Genomic DNA, 24,325 nt, shown 5'->3' with positions numbered 1-24,325 from the left:
CGGGAATAATCTATAATCGCAAAAATGCTCTCTTCAGCCTTCCTTGCCAAGCTAATCCTGCCAAGTGTTACCTTAATTTTTCTTTTTCTTTTTCTTTTTTTTGTTAACAAGAAAAAATTAGTAAATACATTTGAATAAAATTTAACTGATCTGTTCAACCAAAGGGAAATGATTCATTTGGAGGCACCTCTAGGGAAAGCAAATAATTGAGAAGCTACATTTAAAAATCATGAGTTAAGATGCTGATGGGTCCTGGCTTTAATGCAGAAATTCATTATGTAAGGTACCAGGGTGTAGGAGACCCAGGTTCAGTTCTCTCACCTACTTGGGAGAATTTGAAGCCATTCTTCAGCTTTCCAAGGGAAAGCCTGACCTGCAGCTAGCTTCTAGAGAGCCCTAGAGGAGGAGTGTCCTTCCCTCAGACCCTCACATTCATTCAGTTCAGCTCTGTATAAATAGACATTTGTTGGGGCAAGGCTCAGAAACTAGGGATATCCTGTCTGGGTGAGTGAGCTGACCATTGTGCTAGAGAAACTCTCATTTCTGCTTCAATAACTATTCAACTACTTTATGTAGAACAGTTAGGTCAGGAGCAGTTGAAGGAACCGTGTCTTCACCCTCGGTGACTTAGGACTGGAACGTACTTGATACCTCCTTAGAAAAGATCAGTGTCGTCCAGGAGGGAGCCTGATCTTTCCCCCATAGACGAGGGTTTGGATTATCGAGCAGCCCCTACATAGCACAGCCACAGACGAGCATAGCTGTGCTCCAGTCATACAACCAAACCCTGCAACAGGAGCTCACTTCAGTGCTTGTGGGTTGCACGCTGGGAGAGGGAGGGGCTGAGCAGCCTTTTCTCCTGTTGAATCTAGTACATGATCTGTCTCTACCAAGGTTCAATTGCACCTTATGTTTGTCCTTGGTTCTGAATAACTCCTATAAATTGTTTATAACCCTGAATACAAGTCCTCTTCTGACAAAGGTGGGTGTGCAGTTATCCATTCATCATGCTTATGTCTCCTCTCTTTTTATCGAGAGTCTACAGAAGGTGCAGTATTTTCTCTAAGACTTCATACAGAAGGAGACAAATACAAATAGACAAAATGTAGAGGGCTATATTTAAATTATTGTCCTTTGCTAATTGCTATCCATGTATTTGGGCAGTAAAAGACTCAGCGAGGACAGTCCCTAACAGATTTTCTGTCAGAATCAGACTGCTGAATTATCTTTATTGTCCCTCCCACCTTTTGCTGAAATGTGATCAAATAAATTGCCCTTTGGCAGTGGGTATGGGAAGCCACTGCCTGGTTCTCACTCACAGGCAATCAGCTGATTTTCTTTCCTTGATTCCATTTATTTCCTTTTGCAGGGAAGGCTGCTTCTCGCCCATCAGCCCAGAGGCATGTCCCCTTGTGCAGTCTTTCATGTGCCACAACCGAACATTCATCCTGGACGGCCATGTGCAACTGAAGACAGGTCTGCAAACCCAGGAGAGACACCTTTTCCTCTTCACAGACCTTCTGGTTGTTGCCAAGTCCAAGTGAGTATGACACTTCAGGCACTGCTCCTACAGAGCAACCCTTTTTCTTGGTGGAGCACAGCATAGATTTCTATAATGCTTTTTTTTAGTAGCAAATCTTCCCTGAATCATAAGGAAACTTTTTATTTGGTCAATGTAAATTAGGTGCCTGACCTTTCCAGGCGCCTTTGAAAACCCCATAGCCATAGAGGAATTCCAGGATGCAGAGTTTTAAAGAAATATCAGATGTTCTTGAATATATTCCTTGTATTATATCATCTTCCCTGCTTTGGGAGCGCAGTGTCACAGAAAAAGACTCATTGGTGTTCAACTGTGTCCGTTGTGCTGCCTTCAGCTGACTGTTGTGTTTTAAACAGGTCATCTTCAGTCTTATGGAGGGTGTGTAACGCTGCTGGCTGTGTCACAGAAGGGTTAGAGGTCTTAACGCTTACCTGGAAGCTGCTTTGATACACACCAGCAATGAGCAGCTGTATAAAAACAGAGATTGCAGGCATTGCCGTGTCCATCTCTGTAGGTTGTGCTGTGCCAAGAGGAGCGTGGGGAAGGGGAAGGGGAAGGGAAGTGATGCTGAGCAGTCTGGGTAGCGTTCATGTGTAATCAGGCTTGCTGCCGAGCTCTGATTATTCACTCTACCATTCACAATTAAATCAGATTTACAAGCTGTGTCTGACATGCCAGCTTCATGCAGCATTTGTGGTTTAAGGCAATTTTAGAGGGTGCTTTCACTTGTTGTTACGGGTTATGGGGAAATAATAATAAAAAATCTTGATGCAGCTTCATTCTGTTAGGCACTGTGTTTGTGGTTTCACAGGGTGGGTAATCTTGATGTGAATCCTGGGCTTTTGCAATGTGTCTTTTCACTTAAGCAATTGTTTCAGAGGCTTCTGGGAAAAGCCAGAATAAATCTATGTTTTCTGTAGAAATCTGAGCTGTGTCTGTTCGAATCACACATAGTAAACGTAACCCCCCCAGCTGAACTTCCTCACTTGATGTGGTGTGACAACACAGAGAATATTTTACACAAAACACATTCTAAGATGGCTGGGTGGTAAGCATAAGGATATTTAGGGGAAATTTTGCTATTCTACCTGCAGTAGCAGGAATAACATTGTTGCTGTATTTACTTATGTTTATGTCTTGTTTAGAGTGAGATTCACCTTACCTAATTTAAGCTTTAAAATCTTAGATATGATTTACCTAGTCTTCTAGGCTCCTCTTATAGTCACTGAGGGAAAACCAGCACCTTCCTGCAGTGAACTCACCGGGCCCTGAAAGAGTGTTCATGGTGGGTAAGGGGAGTCACGCTTTTGGGGGTCTCTCACTCTGTCCACTGACTATTCAGCAGGCATAGCCCACTAGCTTAGCTCCTAAACTTTAGAAGACTAAAATCAGGAGAGATGAATCCCTCTCTCCCTCCCTGGTCAACGTGCTGAGCAGAAGCAATGTTACAACCCCAGGCTGAGCTGCACATTACTGCAGGTTTGGCTGGGTCCCAATGGGAATATTTGCATAGGAAAGCACTACTCCATGTAACCACTCCAAAATCTGGTCCCCAGGGAGTAATAACAGCTCTTCCAGCATTTGATTTAATATGGTGAAGCATCTGCAATGTTTGAAGAAGGTGGAAGAGAACAAATTGTGCTTCTGCATGTGAAGGCGGGGGGCAAGTCTTTGCTAGAAATAGTAAAAATAGTATTTTGAGTGATATTATTTCATGTATTGTCAAGAACTAACTGGGATGTTCTCTCTACAGCTGCCCTGTCAGCAATTAAAGCATCAGAGCTGTCACTAATGAATACTACTTAAAAATCAGCATTTTTAAAGCTATCTCACACTAAAATACTACTGCTGATTCCTAGAGGGAGAACCTCAATGGTGTGTATTGCTATGTGGCCCTGACTATTGATTGTTATTAACTTTTTAATAGCTGATGCAGAGTCAAGGTAGCAGGTCACCAGGACAGAATTAATGTTACAGTTGAATCTGACTTAACTTCAGCATTATTCCTTGTGAAGGTGCTAAAAAATTGTAGTACTCTTTTGTGTTAAGTAGTTTTTCAACTTGGGGCATATGAACCTAATATGCCTTAGGTACAGCTCATTGCTGTACTAGTGTCAGCTCCACTGCAGGTAGCCAGCCACTGTACAAAGGGAGCTCATGTGTAATTAGGCTTTGTATGATCAGCAGACGGTACAAGTTTTTCCTAAAGAGTGCAACAAATATCTTGTGTCCTCTGAGCTTGCCGAGTAAACTCCTGTACAGCACTGAGCTCCTGCTTAAAGACAGCAAATTGGCTTTGCTCCCATAGAAATTTGTGAGGGATAAATCCTGTTCACAACCGATCCATGTATGACTTTGGGCAAGGTGCCTGTACATTTTCTGCTACTTTCTAATACTTTTTTAAATGTGGGCTGTTATCTTTTCAGATCATGCATTAGCCCAGCTTATTAAAAATAACAATAATACTCCCACGCTGTGCTCCTGTCTCTGCTGCCCTGTCCTTCACTGGCTTATAGTGAGGATTAAGTCACAAATTGATTTAAAGTGTTTTACTCACTAAACCAATATTAAGTATGTAAAATGTTATACTGTTTTGTATAGATTGATTAAATTTCTTACAGAGAGCATGCATGTGGTTTTATTTGGCAGAGTAAATATTTCAAGGATCTGTCAGTTCAGTCATCTGAGGTTTCTCATGTAAGTTTGTGTGGGAGGCACAGAGAAATGGCTTCCTCTTTCACTTTTGTATACGTACATGCATATATACATATGCATATATATATGCATATATACATGCATTTTAAGGTTATTTTCCCAATGGGACTGGACATAGAAATTAATGGTTGAGTGCATACATGGAATTACAGTAGCAATCTCACAGTACATCCATTAATGCTTTTGTCAGAGGGTCCTATTAAGGAGATTAGCAAATCTAGTGAGAAGTTAATCTTCCATCTGTTAACAGCTGCAAGGTATCTTATTGCTGCTTACAGAAAGCCAAAGGAACTGTTTACTCTGCAGAGGTGGCATCATTTGGGGTGCATCAATACCTACACCATTGATGTTCATGATTTTTGCGTTGATTTCAGTGGACTTGCAAGAGGACTTACTTCCTTAAAAAAAAAAAGCCAAAAAAATCTTCATTAGATTGTTACTCTTCCCATTTTTTCAAATGTTCAGTCATGCTGCTTCCTTCGTCAACGACAATATATTCATTTCTAGAGGTAATGCTTTGGCACTTAAATAGAAGACCAACATTTCACAAATGCTGAGACCCCATGAATTGCATAAAGGACATAGCAGATACAGATGAAATTATACTTCAGGCTCTTTAGATGTTAATGGAGGCTACTGTTTCAGCACCTCTGGAAACCAGGTCACTCGAATACTGATAATAGCTGAGAGCTGTGACTAGGCACAGCAAACGGGGTAAGAATATACATCAGGCATGATTGGAGATCATCTCTGTGCTTCTGCCAACACCCTGCTGACACCCACTACTGGCACTGTGGGGGTCTGGCTTTATGAACTCCAAATGTTAAAAAGGTGAAACATCATGTAAAGAGTTCACTGTACTGGGTAATGGGAAAAAGAAACTGAGGGGAAAGGGAGAGTCAACAGCTTGATTTAGTGGAGTCAGACCAGGCATCCATTTATCTATATTAGAATTCACAGCTGTATGTTTTTGTAAATCTACATTTTCACAGTTCATTCTGTGGTCAGTTACAGTAATTTCTGTATTCTTACTGGTTGCATCACAAACTGATTTGTTGATGAACATGTTGAAATGTTCTCCTGTACTTGTAAGTTTCTCTTTAATGGGGTAACAAAACATAACAGTAAAAAGAGGTGAAATGTACAGCTGACCAGGAAACACCATGGTCAGCTTAGTTTAGCTGACCATGGTGTTTAGCTTATAGTTTAAAAAAACCCATGAACTTAAGATGGTATTTTACAGTATTTTATGGCAATCTAATTGAAATGCAGCTTTTTGCCCCTTGTGATACACACTGATTGTCCTTTCTTGCCTACCACTGTAAATGCTGTTGGGTTATTAATGGTGCTCCACCCCACTACACCTGTTAGCACAAAGTCAGCTGGAAACCTCAGACCAGTCTGGGTACTGCAAGTTCATCTATGTTCTCGTTTAAAGTGGCAAGGTTCAAGTACTTTCATGTTTCAGACTGTATTAGTTCAGTCTGTCCTAAATCAGATACCTTGTAAATGTGATTAATCTCAGAGAAGGTAGTCCATGTGTATCAAAGCTCCAAGAAACTGTTTACCTGGCATATTTATTTATAGAGCACTAATCACCATGGTGCCTGGCACTGTCCCCATCCACATTTGTAACACAGTGATGAGCTGACATGCTCTTGCTTGGATTAGAAGGATGAAATGTTTTCAGGGAGGGGACACTTTTCCTCCAGCCTTTGCTTGCTGGAAAACCATAGCTCAGGTAACTCAGCCTGCAAGGCCTGAAGTGAGTGGCTGTTGCATTGCTACAGAGCAGGACTGACTCTTGAGATTTTACTTGCTTCTCACATAGCACTGGTGCCCACCAATCCTACAAAGGAAGAAGACTTATAATGAGAAATTAAATGGAAGAGTTCAAATTAAAACATAAAGTTCTGTAAATTTGACCTTCACTGTACTCTAATGTTTAGTAGGATAAAATACAGGAAGGGCCAAATCTTAAAACATTGGGGAAATTTTGTATCTTCCTTGTGGATGAGTAGGTATTTTGAGAATGCACAAAGTTCTGGCTCATTCTCTAAGTGGTGTAGGCCTAAAGCTACCATGCAGCTAGTTCGTGGAGGCTGTATGTGACCTGTGCTGTAGTTAAAACAAATGGCAGTTTTCTGCTTGTTCTTTCTTCAGGATTGCTTCATTTGCTCTGGCCTAGTTGTCACTACTTAAACTCACTGTATTTGTTAACCCTGGGGCTAAGCAATCCAACTATACTGTAAGCTCCTCAGTGGCATTAAAGTCACTGAGAGTCTGACTCAAGCGCCAATCTGTGCCTCATGGTGATATTTGAAGGGGAGCTCTAGACATAGGCAGAAGTTTTCCCCCAAGAAGGGGGATGTCCAGGGATACCACAAGCAACTTATTTGTCCTATAAGATACCTGTTGATCCCGTTTAGATGAGAAATTGATGTATTTTTACATGCAACTCTAATAAAACATTGCTTTCTTTAACTAGACCAGAAGTGTTTCTTCCATCAACTCCAATGCAAGCTTCAGATGTGCCTGAAGGAAAAAGAAACTCTGAAGTTTATAACTTGCCTTGCTATGTTTTCATGTGTGTGACATACCTGTGAATTTCTGCTGGCAGGTCTCACTCTCATTTCAAACTAAAGTGCCAAGCACGTCTCTGTGAGATGTGGACAGCATTTTGTACAGAAGAAGTCTGTGAAGGCAGCACAGACCCAGAGAGGTCCTTTGTTTTGGGCTGGCCCACCACAAACTGTGTGGCAAATTTCAGGTAAGAATTGAGACACATTTTATTTACCAAGTTAGTGAAATGTTTTTAAGCTGCCAGGTAACAAGATTATCATGAATTTATTTCAGCACCAGTGAATGTGGGAAGCAGGAACTTACTGGTGCTTAAACCAATTCCTTCTACTGCTGTATGCAAGACACCCTCCATACCTCATCATCTGTCTCTCTGTAAATGTGGCAGTGATATTCTCTTATTGCTTAAAAATTTGATAAAATATATGATTTGGCAAAGCACTGTCTGTGCTGAATCTTGCTCAGTTGAAATTCTCTTTTTTTGGGGTATAACTTGACAAACATCTTGCCTAATTAATAAGATGAACTACAAATAGTAAACAGTGAAGCTAATGAAGGGATCAAAGAGGCTGTTGTGGGATGCTTAGACAGAAGAGCTTGTATTGGAAGTAGCAGGAAACATAGAGTGGAATACCGACCTTGTCCTATTTCTCTTTTTAATTTAATTGTGCCAGAGAAAAAGTCAAAGTTCCTCTTACAGCAGAATCTCTGAATTTTAATAGAGAGAAAGATTTTTGGTCTGTCTTTGCAGCATTGACTGTAGGACACATAAAGACTGTAGAGGTAATTTCAGTGATTAGGCTAATTTTATACTCAGCAGGAGGGCTCTGTCGTCACTTTGGGTAAGGGAGGGCACCATTCCCCTGAAATCCCAGCTGCTTAGCCACAGTAATTTGGCTGGGTCTTGGAAAATGCATTTTCCTCTTTACCAACAGTGAGCAAAAGCTGACGCATGCAGCTTAATTTGTATGTCACATTGTCTGTATCCAAAGAGAATGCTGTGCACAAACTGCTCTCTATTGAGCTGGTTGTGCTGTTTATGTTTTTTTTCACTTAATAAACCTGAAACAAAGCTGAATTTTTCTATTGATTTTCAGTTGAGCTCTTGCCAATAAACATGAGCTTTGATCTAGAGACAGTATGTGATCCTTTAGAGCTACCAGAAAGTAGTTGAATAGGAAGGCAATAGCTTCAATCAAAACAGCTTCAGAGATTTTATAGAGGTGAAATTATTTTATGTCCGGAGGTGCACAGAAAAATCTAAAACACCATGCATGAGTCTGTAGATGCATATCCAACAGAATTGAAGCAGCCAAAGCAGAATCACATATTTAATGTTTATAAAGTGTGTTCCCCTCACAGCATCATTCAGTAGGTTTGTAGTTCCCTAAATGCCTGCTCTGAAAATCTGAAGAACTTGATTTGCAGAAACAGCAGTGGGAATAGCAGTTACTCCATCTGGGGCAGAATTTAAATCAAGAAAGTTGAAGCCAAATTAAGTTAGATTCCTTGCCCAATCCTATTATTAGCTACATTTAACTGGACAATTTTGTGTCCTTGAAAGTGTATAAATGAGACAAAGATAAATGAGATAAGCCTTAAAATGTCCAAAGTTAAACCCTATTAAGTACAATGGGACCTTTTTTTCATTGTGGCTTATGCGTTCTTTGTGATGTGCTGATAACCCAAGTAATAAGAAGAGAATTGGAATAGTGGAAGTGGAAAGCAGTCTATATACCTGAGGAAATATCTTTAAACTTCTGAATTAACTCTTATTTTAAAATGTCCTCCTCTTCTATTTGGACGTTAGTTTAAGAACTCAACCCATTTCCTACTGAATTTACTGGTAAAGCTATACGTTTTGTGATAAAAACTGGTAACTGGGGGTTTTGATCTCCATGGCAGGCTTTTCAGTTGATTTTGCAGGGAAACAGATTTTTCATTCACATCTGGAAAAACCTTTTAGTTTTTGTAGGTATTTATGGAAATTGCAACCAATCCATTCCGCCATGATTTGTACAAGGGCTATTTTGGTATTACCATGATGGCTGATTTGTCCCTGTCTTTCTGAAATTCTTGCAGGTCTGCAGAACAAAAGGAAACGTGGCTGTCTTTTTTGCAAAGGTACTTTATTCTACGGTCTTTGAAGACACTGAAAAGAGTTCCAGTCACCTAGACCAGTGATTCCCAAGCTGTGGTGCCTATGCCATCATGATAGATAAGCTCTTTCAAAGTGATAATAAGACAATAAACACCTCATGTCTTCTCCCTGCAGAAGATGGTATGTGCCCTTCATGCAGCGGTCACTGCGCAAGGAGGGAAATGCTTCCTTGTGCCTGAACATGGCTCAGCACAAAACTGGAACGATTCCTGTTGCATATGGTCCCTTCCCTACACAGTTGTAGGAGCCTCTGCCACCATTGCTCTAGTTGAGCCTGGGACACTTTCCATGGTGATGGCATCTAAGCAAGCCCAGCTCAGGAACCTCTGCTCTAAGCTGTGTGCTGCTCATTGCTGGCTGTGTTTTGGTCTTACAAAGTGTATCCCAAGCTGGAGGGTATGGTGGGAGGGTTTGCATAAATAGAACTGTCTTATTTCAGTCAGTGTTTGGACAGAAAATTATTAGTGACGGGTTTGTTTTCTGGCCACCTAGTTCTTTTGGTTGAGGGTTGTTTTTTTCTGTGATTCTTCAGAGTTCCTGGGGTTGTTTAGATCATATTTTCTAGGAATGATTTCTAATTCACTCTTCTCCTGTTTGGTCCTTTGAACTGGTCCATGCAATGGAATGTAACTGATTCCAGTAGGAGCCTGTTTGCAGACCGAGCCATCACAATGATGGGTAGTTTTAACTTGATTTTTTGAATCCAGTTTCTCTGCTGCTTACCCTGGTTTCTACAATGAAGTTTAATACAATAGGGCATTACTGAGGGTCACAGTCAGCGTCCCTTCCAGATACTTCTGGATGTTTTCTTGTCCTTAGAGATCTTTCTGTTGCAGTACATCTGCAGTCTGCTTCTTATCCAGCTACTGCTCAATTGCTATTTAAATCTCCATCTTGCTATTTATGCTTACAATATTAAAAATTTACTTGTTTTGTACTTGTTTTGTCAGTCAAATAAGAGAAGAGAAGGAAAAAGACTACCCTAAAAGCATTCCTCTGAAGATAATTGCAAAGGACGTGGGAACTTGTGCATATGTAAGTGCTCTTGAGCTAAATGGGGATCTAGATTCATGTCACCTATGAGTGCTAGTCACCTGTAAATCCTTTGGATATTGGGAGGGTTCTTTTAGTTTGCAGCCTTCTTTAAGGATCCAGTCCCTTGAAAAGGCTTGTCATATGCAGCCCTGAAATGTTTGTTTCCTGTGTTTAATACATGAGTTCCATTTTAAAGACATTGTGCTTGGTAAGAAATACTGATTCTGGCACACAAACTAAAGACTGTACAGTGTGAAATCCCAAGGAACACCTCTAGCGGAACTTATGCATAAGCATCTTCGGAAATGCCAGTACAATGTACCCTTTTTGTGCTTGTAAAACTGATCCAAACCCACAGCTGCCTTCATTCAGTTCTGCAAAGTTGCAGTGTGTTTTATTGCTTATAATGGTCATAAGTCAGTAAAGCTGTGTATATGAACACCCTGAAATTGCCTTAAGCATGATTTTCATCAACTAACTGATGCTGGTAAATTTATAGGCTCAAAGTAAATTGGTAAAGAAAGGTCATCTACAAAGTGATTTGCACCTTTTTTACTAAGTCCTTTTTAACCATTTTAAACTAAATTCTTGTATAGAGCCAGTTCCCTAGGGATACCCTAGCATTCAGTGATAATCCATCCATTCTTCCTCTGTTTCTTATACATTTCTCTTCTTTTTCTGTGCTTGTAAGATCTGTATTTCATGCTCAGAAGCCTAAAGAGCATTTGCAAGGACATAAGAAATTTTGACAGAAGTCAGACTTCATTGGAGGTCTTTGCCCAACAGTGAATCTTCACTTAGAATTCTGTATTTGCACAGATGTAAGCATAAAGAAGTCTGCCTTTTTTTTTTCTTTTTTTTTTTTGGAAAATCGTTATTAAGGTAAACGATAATAGTTAGAATTACCAGGTCACTAAGACAAGGCTTAATAAACAATAACAATATTTGTAGTAGTTCAAATCCAGAACTGCAGATCAAGATATGCTCAGGTATAAATGACTGTAAATCATACACACACTCAGGTGTTGTACTCTTGTACATCAGGGTTTGGGTTTTTTATAAAATGTCTTTTGTCCTTAGCTATAATTAGCTCATGTGCCAAATACTGTTTCCTGATCCTAACAGTCCTAGAAACGACACACTGTAGTCTAGCTATTATCAGTAATAAAACAGAGGAGGAACAGATGGAAACTTTGTGATGCAAATAGTTCTTATGGCACTGTGGTCCCTGTGCTGCAGCAGCTGGAGAAGCCCAAGAACTATTTCATTTTTGGAGGGTAAGGAAGGCTGAACACAAAGCACAAACCATTTTACTATATTCTAGCCAAGAGCAAAACTTATGCAAATGCGCTGACCTACTCCTGAGAGCCAGATGTCATTGCTTCAGGCAAATGTTAAATTTTTTATGGTATGAGCGTTCAGATATGTCCTGAAGCAAGATATACTGAATTCTCACTACTTTCCTTTTATTGCCATGGCATCTTGTTACAGTCAGGGACTGTACAACTCAGATCTTTTCTAAATGCAAAATGTCAGAGGCTTGTTTCACCTGAACATCTATGGCCAGTATAAAATTGATATGCTACACAGGGTAGCAGGGTATAGCAAACTGTCTTGGGACTGGCAGTGAACATTTGCATCCTGCCTCTACCACCTTCCCTACCTTCCCTTCTTTGGGCCATTGGATACACTTGGACAGTTTGTTGCAGTGGGCCTGTGTTTGTCCTGCCAGGGCTTTAGGCTGGCCATGAACCAGCTGCAGTCCAAACTCTGTGTCGTCTTGTTAGCGGAGCCAAACCAGCATGCCTCTAAAGAGGGCTTAGTAATTTGGGCTTGATGTGTGGGAGCTGCCTGTCGGTTTGGAAGTGAGGCCAGTGTGGATGTTACAGTGCAAGCAAAAAACACTCTGGACGCGCTCTCCCTGCTTGTTCTCGCCTTTGCAAGGCGATGGCATCAGTGCTGCCACATCCTGCCAAGGCTGAAGATGGAGGCATTAAACCTGGGGTGTTTGAAATGCGCTGCCCTGCATAAGAGCAGCCCATGATGCTGAGGTACCGAGCATTGCCCAGTTGTATGGGAATCCTACTGGTGCCAGGCAGCAGGTGCTGAAATCTCACTCTGGAAAGACTGCCTTGTGGAAAGCAACACTTCCTCTGACACAAAGCTTGGCACTTTGTGCTGGTCGCTGTAACTATTTAGAAAGTGGCATTTCTGCTGATCCATGCTTTTCCATACTGCCGATCAGCAGATTTTGGAGGATGCTGGAGAGGTAGCATTTTAACTGGATGAAAAATTACCAGGAGGAAGTGCTTCCGGGACTAAGCCAAATCAAGCTTTGAGAAACCTATATACAATGTGGCAAAGGATATAGAGGTGAACAGTCTGTGTACAGTATTTTCTTGCCAGGGAGTTCTTCAGTAGAAAAGAACAGAAATTATTAATAATTGATATGAGAACCTCTTACTTCACTGAAAACACCCACTGAAATATTTCATTTTTTCAAAGGGAACTTGCATGCTTTTAGATTAAACCATTACAGTTCTCTTATGCAGTGTCTAAAGTGCAGTTAGTGGCGGTGTCTTTTTGCATATTTTAATGTGGAAGTCTTGTCCCCCAGTAATCATGGCACTCTGCCTTCTGATGGAGCTGTTGGGAAGGTGGGGAACATATACAGAGAGTATGTAACAAAACAGAGGAGTCAAATGTTGGCCTCAGACAGCTGGATCTTTACCTATGTAGTATAACTTATTTATCAAGTGAAATTTTAACAGAATACTCTCAATTTTTCCAACAATTAATTACACAAAGCTATTGCACTTCAGATACTGCTCACAAATGCAAATTCTTAATGCCCTTTTCCTCTTCTCCTTTTTTCTGTTCACAGTCAAAAACTCTAAGTGTAACTAATGTTGATACAGCAAATGATGTAATTCTGATGGCTCTGCAGCAGCTGGGAATTAACGTAAGTCCTTGCACCAGTTTTAATGAGTCTTTTTGTAGTCACTTTTAATAACCAAATCTTTTCTTGCACTTTTTCCAAGTTTTAGGATATGAATATTAATGAAATCCTTTATCATAGCAATTCGGTGTTGTTGAAGGTAAGTAAAAGTCCATTGCTGTGTAGATTTCCAGAGGTCATCAAGTGCCTTAAAAGTTTTGAGTAAGTCTCTCATCCCTGTAAGGGATCCATCATGTTTGAAGTGGCTTTTAAATCTATTTTGCTGTTGCCTAGGAGGAGATATCTTGACACAAGAGGTGAGAGTTTGATACAGCTCCTTTTGCATACTTCAGTGTGAACATGAAACCTACTGACCTGATTGTTAGTTCATTTCAAAATGTGCAAACATTCATAATCAGACATGTCCTCAGATTACAAGTACAAGCACTGCTCTCAAGTGTCCACACTCTAAATATCCATGGACCTTTATTGCTAAGTGAGATATGAATGTAACTGAGCGATTGCACAGAATCTGAATGCACCCAATTTAAGCAATGTCCTGAAACGGTTTGGAAAAGCCTCTTACAGGACTTACAATAATGCAGGGTAGTGCACCAAGTAGCTGCAGTGATCCCTAGTAGATCAAGTACTGCCTCAGGTGGCTTGCTTTGCCTTAAAACAGACAAGGTAGTGCTTCAGGTATAGTAGTGAATCAGTGCAAGGGACAAAAATTCTGGTTCCCTTATTCTGTTTCCTTCATTGTTTCACAGTGTGGCTGCAACCAACATCGATGGTCATAGAAGCTCCTGGATAATAGCTTCTTAACTTGCCTGTCAGTCTGCTATTTGGTTGACAAGATTTTTTTTAACGTCTTACTCCTGATGCATGTGTTGATCTCATTGTGTGGCATCTGACAAGTCTTTCCTTACCACAACCCTGAGTGTGAAGAGTTAAATATGACCAAAATGCCACTCTTGTGCTTCTCTGGGGCTTCTGGAGACCCACAGCAAAAGTTGGAGTAACTTCAGAATTTGCCTTCCCTAACATTCATTATCCCTTACTTAACGGCTTTTAATGCATCCAGGGACCTATTCTGCTAGCTTGGTATTTCCCAGGCAGAGCAGTTTCTGCCTAGCCATCTTGTTATGGCTCAGACATCCCATTTACACCAGGGCTGAGGCTCTGGCCTGAGCTCAGGATCCAGCAGTCTGTCCCATTAAGGTAGCTCTGGAGTTGATGGAGGGGTAGCAAGGTGAAAAGGATAAGAGATTAGTTAAAACTAGGATTTTAATTGCAGATTGTCTCCCACAGTCTGCACCAAAAATCAAGAGACTATGCTGCAAGTCTTTATTATGATGTGCTTCAGTTTTACCCGTTTTATGGTTGTCATTTGCACTTCCTCATTTTGTGTGCAGAAAACCCAGGGAAATGGTAGTATTAGGAGAGAATATTTTGTTTGAGATGAGCAGGAGGAGGCTCAGAACACAAAACCAGCTTTGTGTTCTTTTGTATGTATCACAACCAATCCTTTCCTCCTTGTTATGTTTTTATTTCAAGTGGAAAAAGAATGAAAGCCATCCAAAAAATGTAAAATCTTGCCTGCAGAATTATCTGCCCAAGTAATATACAACTTTTTTTCACTGCATCTTCATGGCATAAAGCCTCTTTCATTAGAGGCATATCACAAGATTAGTAATAAAATCAAACAAGCTAAATAAATTAAGCTGTAGTCTGTGTATCACGCAAACACCCAACCCCCTCTCAGGGTTGTTCTGACTGCAAGGAAGCTTTTCCTTATGTGCCGCTGCAAGTTTTTTTATTTATGTCCAGAGAGAACCACTTGAAAGGAGCTCTATGACTTTTCAATGGCAATTATAAAAACTACATTTCACATGTTGTGTGATTAATGGGCTATTACGTTGGCTGAGCTCACTCTGGTTTAACACATCAGGGTTTTTCCCTCTGTGGTTGCTCTGGTAAAATGACAACTAGTTTGTGCAGAATGGCATTGATCATCTGTTCCAAATTATCAAGTAGGGCAGAAAGAAGGGCCTTGGGTTTCCAGCTCCATAAGTACACTTGCTGACTTTTCTGCGACAGTCACGTTTATACTGACAAATGGCCTCATAAAGCCCATAAAGGACATTTGCAATTGAGAGATGAGCAGTCTGTCTCCTGAAACTGCGCTTACTAGCTCTTCCCCTTCCCTAGCTTCCTCTTCACTGCGACAAACCCTTTCATATGTATATTTAAAAGGAAAAGTAAATACCCTTTCTTGTGCTCCTCAGCTGTATTTATTTGCTCCTGGCTGCTTGCCCTGAGGCATCAGAGATGTCTCCAAAGCCTATTTATTTTCCTTCTGCCCCCTGCTAGCTAACTTAACAGCAGTGCTAATATGGGCCAGAAAGCTCTGTCAGTCAGAGAGCAAGCTGCGAAGGCTTTATTGGGTCTATTAGCATTACACTGGGTGAGTACAGGGAGTAGAAAGTCCAAGAGCTCTGGGGGCACTGGGTGAAGGTCCAGACAATGCAGTATAGTAGGCAAATCTGTTTAAAAGGAGGTAAGATTTAATTTTAGAGCTAAATACATACTATCATGAGGCATTTATCACCTTTTGTAGCCAGAAAACTTTTTATATTTTAATTATCCTGATTTAGCAGTGTCACTGAAAAGGGATTTAAAGTATAATAGATCACTTTTCATATGGTGTATTTATCCACTTGCTATTACCTTTTGTCTTGAAAAAATGGTTTCTATTAAATGCCATTCTTTTTATTTCTATTATCTCACTGTCATATCTGCAGTAATGTACCATTCTCCTGCTTCAATTAAACTGTAACATTGGGTTGTATATTTATGCTAAAGGCAATATTTAGAATTGGCTTTTAAATCAGCGGTTTTACGCAGCTTTTCCCAAAGATGTTCACAGTCTCCAGTCCTCTGGAAATTATCTCCTTTGATGTAAATTTATCCTCTCTGCTGTAAATTTTAAAAGAGGACTCAGCAATCTTAAAGCACCATTCAGCAATCCCAAGCTGTTCCACACAAAAGGGCTGCACAAAAGGGCTGATGGCAGCCCTACAAGGAGATTTTGGAGCAGTGCTGAGTGCCAGGAGCCCCTTGGGTATCATCCTCGCCTTAGCATCGTCAATATGGGCTCAGGTCTCAGGCGATGATGCTCCTGCCCTGCTCTCCAGTGCAAGGTATGGGATGCTGTTGGCTGACAAGCTTCCACACCTGCCACTTGGCAAGGGCTGTAGAGGAACTGGGGAGACGGTGCAGCAGAGGTCTCAGGTATGAGGCTGGGGATCCCTGTGTGCCAGAGCATGTCCCAGAGGATGCAGTTACCCTGGTACTCAGGACGGAGCTGAAGGGTCACCTTAGCTCACATGAACTGCCCACAGCCTGCCACACACTCTGCAGCAGGCCTCCGCTTTGCGCTGCTTATCTGTAATCCCTCCAGCGGATCAGACTTGTCTCTCCTTGGGGATGAGTGCTGCTCAGCACCAGCAGGGAGAAGTGGGGCACAGATGTGCTGGGAACCAGGAGAAGCACCCGGAGCCAGAGGTCCCAATCATGCTGGGGGCTGCCTCATTTCCAGCCTCCTGGGAATGAGAAAACACATGAGCTGGGGACCAACTCAGCTACGTGACTGCGGGGTCTGGTGTGGCCAACATCTTAGTCTAGCCTCAACAGCAGTCCTGAGTCCTGGCAGGCTGTGACCTCCTCTGCTTCCAGGAACAGTGAAAGAACTGGTGCGAATCTTCCCCTTTTCCTTCAGAAATGAGATGGTGGACTCCAGCCCCTCGCACTTCTGGGAGCTTGACCCTGGTCACATAAACCACATTGCACAGGACAGACACAATTCAGAAGCTTTGCTGGTGGCAAATTTGGGCACTGCAAAAGTAAGGGGGTTCCTTTGATCCCACTGACAACATGCAGATTATCTTTATTGTGAGAAACCTAACACGAACCTCTTGTTAATGGCTGTCAAACTTTCTTAATTTTGATTTTAAAGGGCTCTGAAAAAGACTACAAGCTGTGGGTGATTTCAGGAAGAGAAGATGCTCCTTACCCTCTTATTGGTAAGTTCTTAACATAGTTTTGTTTTTCAACGTTCACTCAGTTTTTAGTGCTGAAGGAAGCAAGAAATACAGAGAAGACTGAAACGCAATTTCCTCTTCTGTTTTGTTTTTCCTGTTTTTTCTCTTACTTCCCTGTCACGCAAGTTTGCCTATTTGGGAGCTAGTCAGATGCTGATCCTTTGTTTTGAAGAGCAATTGTCTGCTTGTGTCACTAAGAAGTTGAAAAAGTTCATTTACTTCTGCTCCAATTTTGCTGCATGAGCCTCAGTCTTTCTACAGTCAGCCGCTCCACTCACTAACCTCCTTTCCTGGAGCTGGTCCAGCTTTACCATATATCTTCCTACACCTCCATAGCATTGTTTACTCCCCTCCTCAGCAAAACTCAGTAGAGTTTTGAGAAATCTTCCATTCTTCCACAACTCAGCTGATTCAAGAGGTCCTTGTCTAATCCTGTATTTCTCTTACTGGCTGACATCTCCCCTCTGATAAGGAGCAAATTACTGCTTATTCACTTTCTAAAATGCTTTTTGAAATATTTGCTTCCTGGGAATCAACCCAAATCTCAGAAGTGATTGGATGGACTGATTTGATTTTGGCCCATGATTCAATGAGAACAAATCCCTTCCCATTACTAAGAACCTTCTGCTTTAGAAGCCCAGCATTACTTGTGCTGTATGAGTTCACAGATGATTAGAAAAGAAAAGTTTGTAGATTTTCTGGTTTCCTCCTGCAAATCTAACCCCAGTAAATCTTAGCATTCCTTCTTAAAGCAACTTTAGCTACAAATGCTTTGCTGGAGTCAGACAACATTAGTATTTATAACATGTGCGCCTTATAGACAATCCAAACTATTTTGTCTTTGAAACATACCAGACTTTGTCTTTCTGACTATTACATGTAGCTTCTTCAGAAAAAGTCACAGCCATGGTTTTATACTTAGAACCAGAGAATTCAGAAATGGGAAAGGCCTTTGTAATTGACTGACTCTCTCTCACTGCAAATTCAAGTTACAATCCTTGGGAAGGAAGAGTCTGATATAAAATTGATGCTGTTCTTGATATTTATGCAAAGGTTTATTAGATAAGGCTAGCTTTTATCATAGGTAGACATCAGAAGCAGAGTTTGAATATGCTTCTGCTTCACACTACCTATAATCTTAAATAATGTCTCTTCCACTATCAGAGTCTTGAGTGCCAAGTTAACTAAAACATCTTAACAATGCATCCACATTTAATATATTTCAATGCCAGGTCTTCAGACAAGTCCAAAAAATATCTTTCTGGTGGCATTTTGAAAGCTTCTCCAGAAATGAATTGCCTCTGTGTAGTCCCCAAAGATGCTGGTTAATGCCAAGCCTAGCTCATTTGCATTAGCCCTGTGATTAATGTTTCCTTCCTGTTCCAGGCTCAGACAGGAACCATAATTGTGTCTCGTTTGACTGAGTTGATGGCTGTTGCACTTACCACAGAGAGGGAGGAAAGATCACTTTCACACTGGATTTTTTTGGTTTTGCATGCTCAGCAAAAATTTGATAGATGGTTGCTCCCAAAATCTCATTTCTTACCAGAATAATATGAGCAACCAATGCCTAACTTTCAGTGCCACAAGCAGAGCAGCAGAAAGAATAAACACTGAATTCAGAAATAGTCATGTGTATTTTTTCTGGTGGGCTTTTATGTGATACAGCTATAATAGGTCTGATTTTACTTTTACATCTGTTTAATTACACCAAGCACAATAACTCTGTATCTGCCAGTGTATGATTTATGCCCATGTAAATATGCAGAAAAGCATCAATTCTGAGATTACTGAGAGAGAAAATGCTTCAGGCCAGCATGCAAAATCTGCTTTTCCTCCAAGGCAGATGGAGTTTTGCAAGTCTCCAGTCAATCCAACACAGATTATTATGATTTCTCTTTGAACAGGACATGAATATCCCTTTGGAATTAAAATGAGCCACATTCGTGACGCTATGCCCCACGGATCAAAGCACTGTGCCTGCCCCAGGCAGCTTCAGGGGTCCTTCTTGACAGAGCAGCTGCCCCAGGAGCTGCAGTGCCAGTTTGTGCTGAAGCCAAGCCGCCTGGCTGTGTGCCAGCAGCTGAATGGTATGTTGCCCTGCTCACCCCAGCATCGTTCACCCACAGCCTGGCTATCTCCCTGGCTCTGCTATAGAAAGCAAACGTGCTGGGGTGGGGGCGTGGTGGAAAGCCAAGAGGAGCATGCAGATGTACCTTCCAGCTGCACCGGGGATTTTGCAATGTAGCTCTCCCTGATTTCAGTGTGCTGTTGTATGTGTGTCATCTTTGTTAAGTTACATTTTGACAAGCTGCCTGTCAAATGGTTGTTCTAAAACCAGCAAAAGAAAGACAAGATCTCTCCCCTGCAATTTTTTGTAAGTTTATTAGCTGAGCTTCTCTCTGCAGCCCTTGCTATGCTCTGTAGCAAGGCAGAGTGGTTTTGCGGTTCAGAAGTCAAGGCTTGACTTCAGCACAGAATTCCCATGCAATGTTTGGCAGCATCTTTTATCTCAACAAGGTACTTACGACTGCACACCTGCCTTACAGGGACCCTTACGCGGCAAAGCCTAGGCATGTACTTGAGTACCTAGATGAGGGGAGCAAATGCAACTTCTTTATTTCAGTTCTTTTTGAGTAAATGAAGACAGTAATGTTTTCTTCTGCTTTTGGCCTTGGTGCTGCAAAAATAGGAGCACCAGCTCTCTGTTTTGCACTCTCTTGTCAATGACACAATGACTGTTCTTTGTTCATGAGTAAAATGAATGAGATATTTACAGGATTGGGCATTAGACTGAAAACTCTAGGCAAGGATGCATCCCATGGTATGTTTTTATTGTGCTTAACACACTGGTGTACTGAGCTCAGTTAGGAACTCTGCCCTACTTCACCATTAATGACTGTATAATCAAAAATAACATGCACACTGTTATCCAGTGCACTCTCCAATAGCTAAGATCTCCCACAATATACAAATAGAATCCATTTGTAATGTTAGAAATTAAATATAGTGAGGCTATACCAGTGTCTGTTACAAATTATTCCGGAAATTGATTGCATTTTATATAAATTAATTTCCTTTCCACACGCCTTCATCACCCCCTTCCCAGTAATTTGTATCATATATTACTTCATGGCATATTTTAAGAATGAGGCAATCTAGCAAAGGGGTGTAATTAGGTTTACAGGCCCCGGTTGGCAGCTGACGTTGACTGGCAAGAGAAAATAGAAATGCAAATCAGGCCTGTAAAGTTCTAATGCAGATGTGTTGTCAGTGGTGCTGTGCAAGCCACAGGAGGGGAGGGGAGGCTGGCTCTGGGGCAGCGGAAGCCTGCGGCAGCCTGCATGTCATGCACAGGGACTGCGCTAAGTGGAGAAAGAGCCTTTTAGGCCATTCACCTTTCCTGCTTCCACCAGACAACACCTTTTAAAGTGATGTACAGGTCTGCCGGCTTGCAAACCAGAGTATCTTGCATACAGCACTGTTCATTGTGCTCTTCCCAACTCCCCAACTCCTCACTTATTTTAGTTTCAGAAAATGATGAAGGGTACCTGTGTGCAAGCCAAGGCTATGATCTGGCTTTGGGCTCATCTTCAGATCAGCAAGCCCAAATCTGTGTTCTTAGGTAACCACTAGACGCGCTACCACATACAGGGCAAATTGACAGGGAACAGCGTCTGTAACCCCACATTTCACTGCCAGACATGCTGTGCTATCCTCCCTCCCATCACTTCCCTGCACTGATACCACTGTGCTGGACATGCTGTCCCTTCTGGAGGCAGCAAGGAGTAGCTGCCCAGTTGTACCAGCATGCACCGTAGTTAGACAGCATTGTAGGTGTTGACAGGCAGAAATGACTGATAACTGGCCATCATGTGAAGTAAGCAGCTGTGTGAACACTAACTGTAGCGGTGTAGTTGCAACAGCTGACCTGGCAGGATGGTTTAAAAAAGTACAGAAGAATTTACTGTGTGGAACAACTGGAGTGTTCCTGTTGCCTCTCCTGCAGCTTTTCAGAACGTAATAGGAATACTAGGTTGCCTACCCGTTAAACACAGCCATTAAGTGATGCTTATGAGCATGTCTAAAAAGTATTGTAAATACTGATTTGTTTGAAGTTTAACTTGAAAGAGCCGACTGCTGTCATTGGCTAGCCTGTAATCCAAATTATTATTTAATTGTCTGTTAAAATAGAAAGCAAAATTTCAACAGGTTGGTCTCAATATAGAAAGGAGGTCTTTGAAAACTGTTTGGCAGTTAGGAGGTTGATCAGAAAGGATGTTACATTTTAAATAGATCTCAGGCTTTATTTAGAAGTTTCTGCTTAGTTTGCAAGAAGTGGAAATGCCACAGTGCATGCCTGGGACACTATCTATGAATAGAAATTCCCTGCATGTAAAATATAAGCAGAATAGATGGCTGCTGTGAGCTCTGAGCAAGATCTGCACCCAAGGAAGTATTGCTTTTTTTCTGATTCTGGCCTAGAATAATCCGCCAGAGCAAGGTTCTTGTATGGAAGTACTTCTGCGGCGCAATTATTGGCATCTGTCTTGGCTGAGAGGAGGCCGGGCTTCTCCTAGTGATGTACCTTTGCACAGATTCAAGAAAATAAAGTATACATCCTCCCCTTCTCATCTGCTCTTTACCTTAAGACTTCTCAAATCCTTAGAAAAGAGGATATGAAAATTCTGGATGAGTTTTCCTGTTGTTTCATGAATGTTAGTTTTGTAAGTGACATGGCATTTCATTGCCATACATCAGTTGTTGGTTTCGGCCCTGCTATGTTGAAGAACGCTGATTTCCTTCCTGTCCCAGGAGAGAGCTGCAGTTAATCACAGTTACCCCTTGCTCACAATGTCAATTTGAGACATGGCTTTTAGGAGTGGAGCAAACAGTGAGAGACTAAGAAAAGTTCCTAATTTCAAAACCTTATTTTTTCTACTTCTGCTATTCCTTGTTCTCCAAAATAGCATTTCTTCTTAATTTTTATTTCCACTGAGATCTACAGGGTTGCCAGAAAAAATCACCAGTATTTGCCATTGTGTCAGTAGAACTCCAAGTGAAGCAAACCATATTCATGTGCTAATATCCAGTTCATCTTAAAGAAAAAACCCCAAACATTTGAAAGTTATAGGTTAGTTATATTCTCCCAAAACATGACGTGTCAAGTAAAGCTTTAGACACTGCCAAGCTTGTATTTCATGAGTCTTTGGACTCCTTAAAATTTATATCCTCTTTAATTTTTTTTGCAAAAAGAATTTTTCATCAGGCTTTCACATTCATATGTTCACATTTTGAGTTACACTGTAGCTTTTTATCCTGTAAGCCTCTAATGAAAAGTCTCCCGCCCATTCCCAAAGGGAGCATGATCTCCTAGAATGGAATGGCATATGATGAAAATCACTATTTGGGCTAAAAAGCAAGTGTAGTGAAGTACAGGAGAAAAATTCTGGTATTATACCACAATCCTTACTTCTGCAAACCTTTCTTCTACCCTCTGCCCTCTAAAACAGCAGAAAGCAAAATGTTTGGCTGAGGGAAGAACCACTAACAGAAAGGTGCATAGGGTAGGCAAACAACTAAATCAAAGCTGACTTTCTTTGAAAACATCTAGAAAAGGAAAAATATATCAGAGTAAGTTTTTCCCAGTTAGCACTTTCAACATAAACAGTCTCAACCCACCTTTAGCATAGCCTGTGCTGTTAAGAAGACTTTGTATTGGCTGATGTTGAGAAAGGTCATACAGACCCCCCTTTTTTGTATCCCAATACCATTATTTCCTTCTCTATACACTGCAAATAAGAGCTTCAATTAGTGGTGCTCTTTAGATAACTCATTAAATATGTTAAAATCAATGAAGACAAAAGGAGCCCATCAGTGTGTTGGCAGTATGCTGAAATGCCATCTGGAAGGCATTGATTAAAGGGCAAGCACCATCCCTGGGCCATGGTCAGTAAATGCTTAGAGCGAGGACACTAATGATACACTTGCTTTGTGGAGAAGAGAGCAAAGGTGGCGAATTTTCCTGGGCTGAAAATGTCTCACCCCATTAGCTGATTCTGTGGTGTTACTTGTGGGGAGAGTGGGTGCTCTGTTGCATTACCAGGGGAATTAGGATGCCTCCAGACAGCAAGCCAAGGTGAGGGCGGTGGTGTTTATGTATTATTTTTTTTCCAAATAAAATGTCTGTGGTTTTGCACCTGTGGGTAAGAAATGAGTTATTTAGCACAGTCCATCTTGGTGTAAAGTCAGCGGGCTGAGGTTTGCCATCCTGCACTCAGTGCTAAGTGCTGACACTGTGGTCCAGCAGTGCAGTGCAGATGCTGGTGATCCTTTTAAGAGCATGGGTAAGGCAGCACATTCTCCATACACACATGCACAGGTATGTGTATGGTGGTTTAGGCTTAGCTGGATGCCAGGGAGTTGGTTGAGTTCATGACATTTTTTCCTTTGAAACCATAGTAACCACCGCAAAACAAATACTGGAATTAGAATTGAAATGCATTTGCTCTAATAAATACCTTTCTCTTCCTGCAGACTTAAGCCAAAAGTCATTTAAAAGGAAAAGATCTATCATAAATTGGGCTTTTTGGCGTGGCCCAGGCACTCACTTGGACAATGCACCCCTCTCCTCAACATCTGCTGCTCCTGGGAAGCTCTTCGGCCTCTTGCTAACAGCCATCTGTGAGGATGACAACCTGCCCAAACCCCTCTTGGTGAGTCCCAGGCTCAGGGCTGGCTCTTACAGTGGTGGAAATTCTTTGTGTAGTGAATGAGAACATGGGGACACTTTGTAAATGGGACACTGAAATTACCCAAGCAGAGCAACCAGAAGGAAACCTCATTTGTGGTTCTCAGCAAGAACTTTGGTTTTTAACATATGCTGTGGTCAGGCCTGGTTAATAACAAACAGCTTGAGAAATGTATGTGATTTGTCTGCTGCTCTGAGCTGTTTCTTCTTTATAGCCCACACTGGAAGGCTGGTTCCCTAATCCTCACTTACTCAGTGTAAATAAATGCCACGTTCACACACACTTTTTAAACCACTCCAAAGATCTCTGTAAAATCCCCAACTCCATAAATGTGGCATCTACTGTCCCATACAGACAGCCTGCGTGTGCATACAAACGCTACCTGCCCTTAAGCAGACAGTTTCAGAGCCTTTCTTGAAGGCATCCCACAGCAGGCAAGCACTCTGGGTCCTCATTTTTGATCTGACAGCACCACTGCAAAAATAGGCAGGAAGGTGGAGC

At 41.5% G+C, this 24,325-nt stretch overlaps 1 protein-coding gene across 2 annotated transcripts in view; it reads left to right on the top strand.

Moving 5' to 3' along the window:
* ARHGAP20 (Rho GTPase activating protein 20) overlaps positions 1 to 24,325 on the top strand; it is a 71,416-nt gene that overhangs the window by 28,792 nt on the left and 18,299 nt on the right. The window contains exons 3-10 of one of the 2 annotated variants that reach the window (XM_080377180.1): positions 1,370 to 1,540; positions 6,876 to 7,025; positions 8,918 to 8,959; positions 9,947 to 10,031; positions 12,916 to 12,993; positions 16,988 to 17,054; positions 18,980 to 19,162; positions 23,610 to 23,788. In XM_080377180.1, the coding sequence (XP_080233306.1) occupies positions 1,370 to 1,540; positions 6,876 to 7,025; positions 8,918 to 8,959; positions 9,947 to 10,031; positions 12,916 to 12,993; positions 16,988 to 17,054; positions 18,980 to 19,162; positions 23,610 to 23,788 (955 nt within the window). The remainder of the gene's footprint in view (positions 1 to 1,369; positions 1,541 to 6,875; positions 7,026 to 8,917; positions 8,960 to 9,946; positions 10,032 to 12,915; positions 12,994 to 16,987; positions 17,055 to 18,979; positions 19,163 to 23,609; positions 23,789 to 24,325) is intronic. The other variant, XM_080377181.1, reaches the window with a different exon arrangement.

This window comes from Falco punctatus (assembly GCF_963210335.1).
Source record: "Falco punctatus genome assembly, chromosome: 2".
Lineage (NCBI taxonomy): Eukaryota > Metazoa > Chordata > Aves > Falconiformes > Falconidae > Falco > Falco punctatus.
This window is presented reverse-complemented; position numbering and strand designations above follow the sequence as displayed.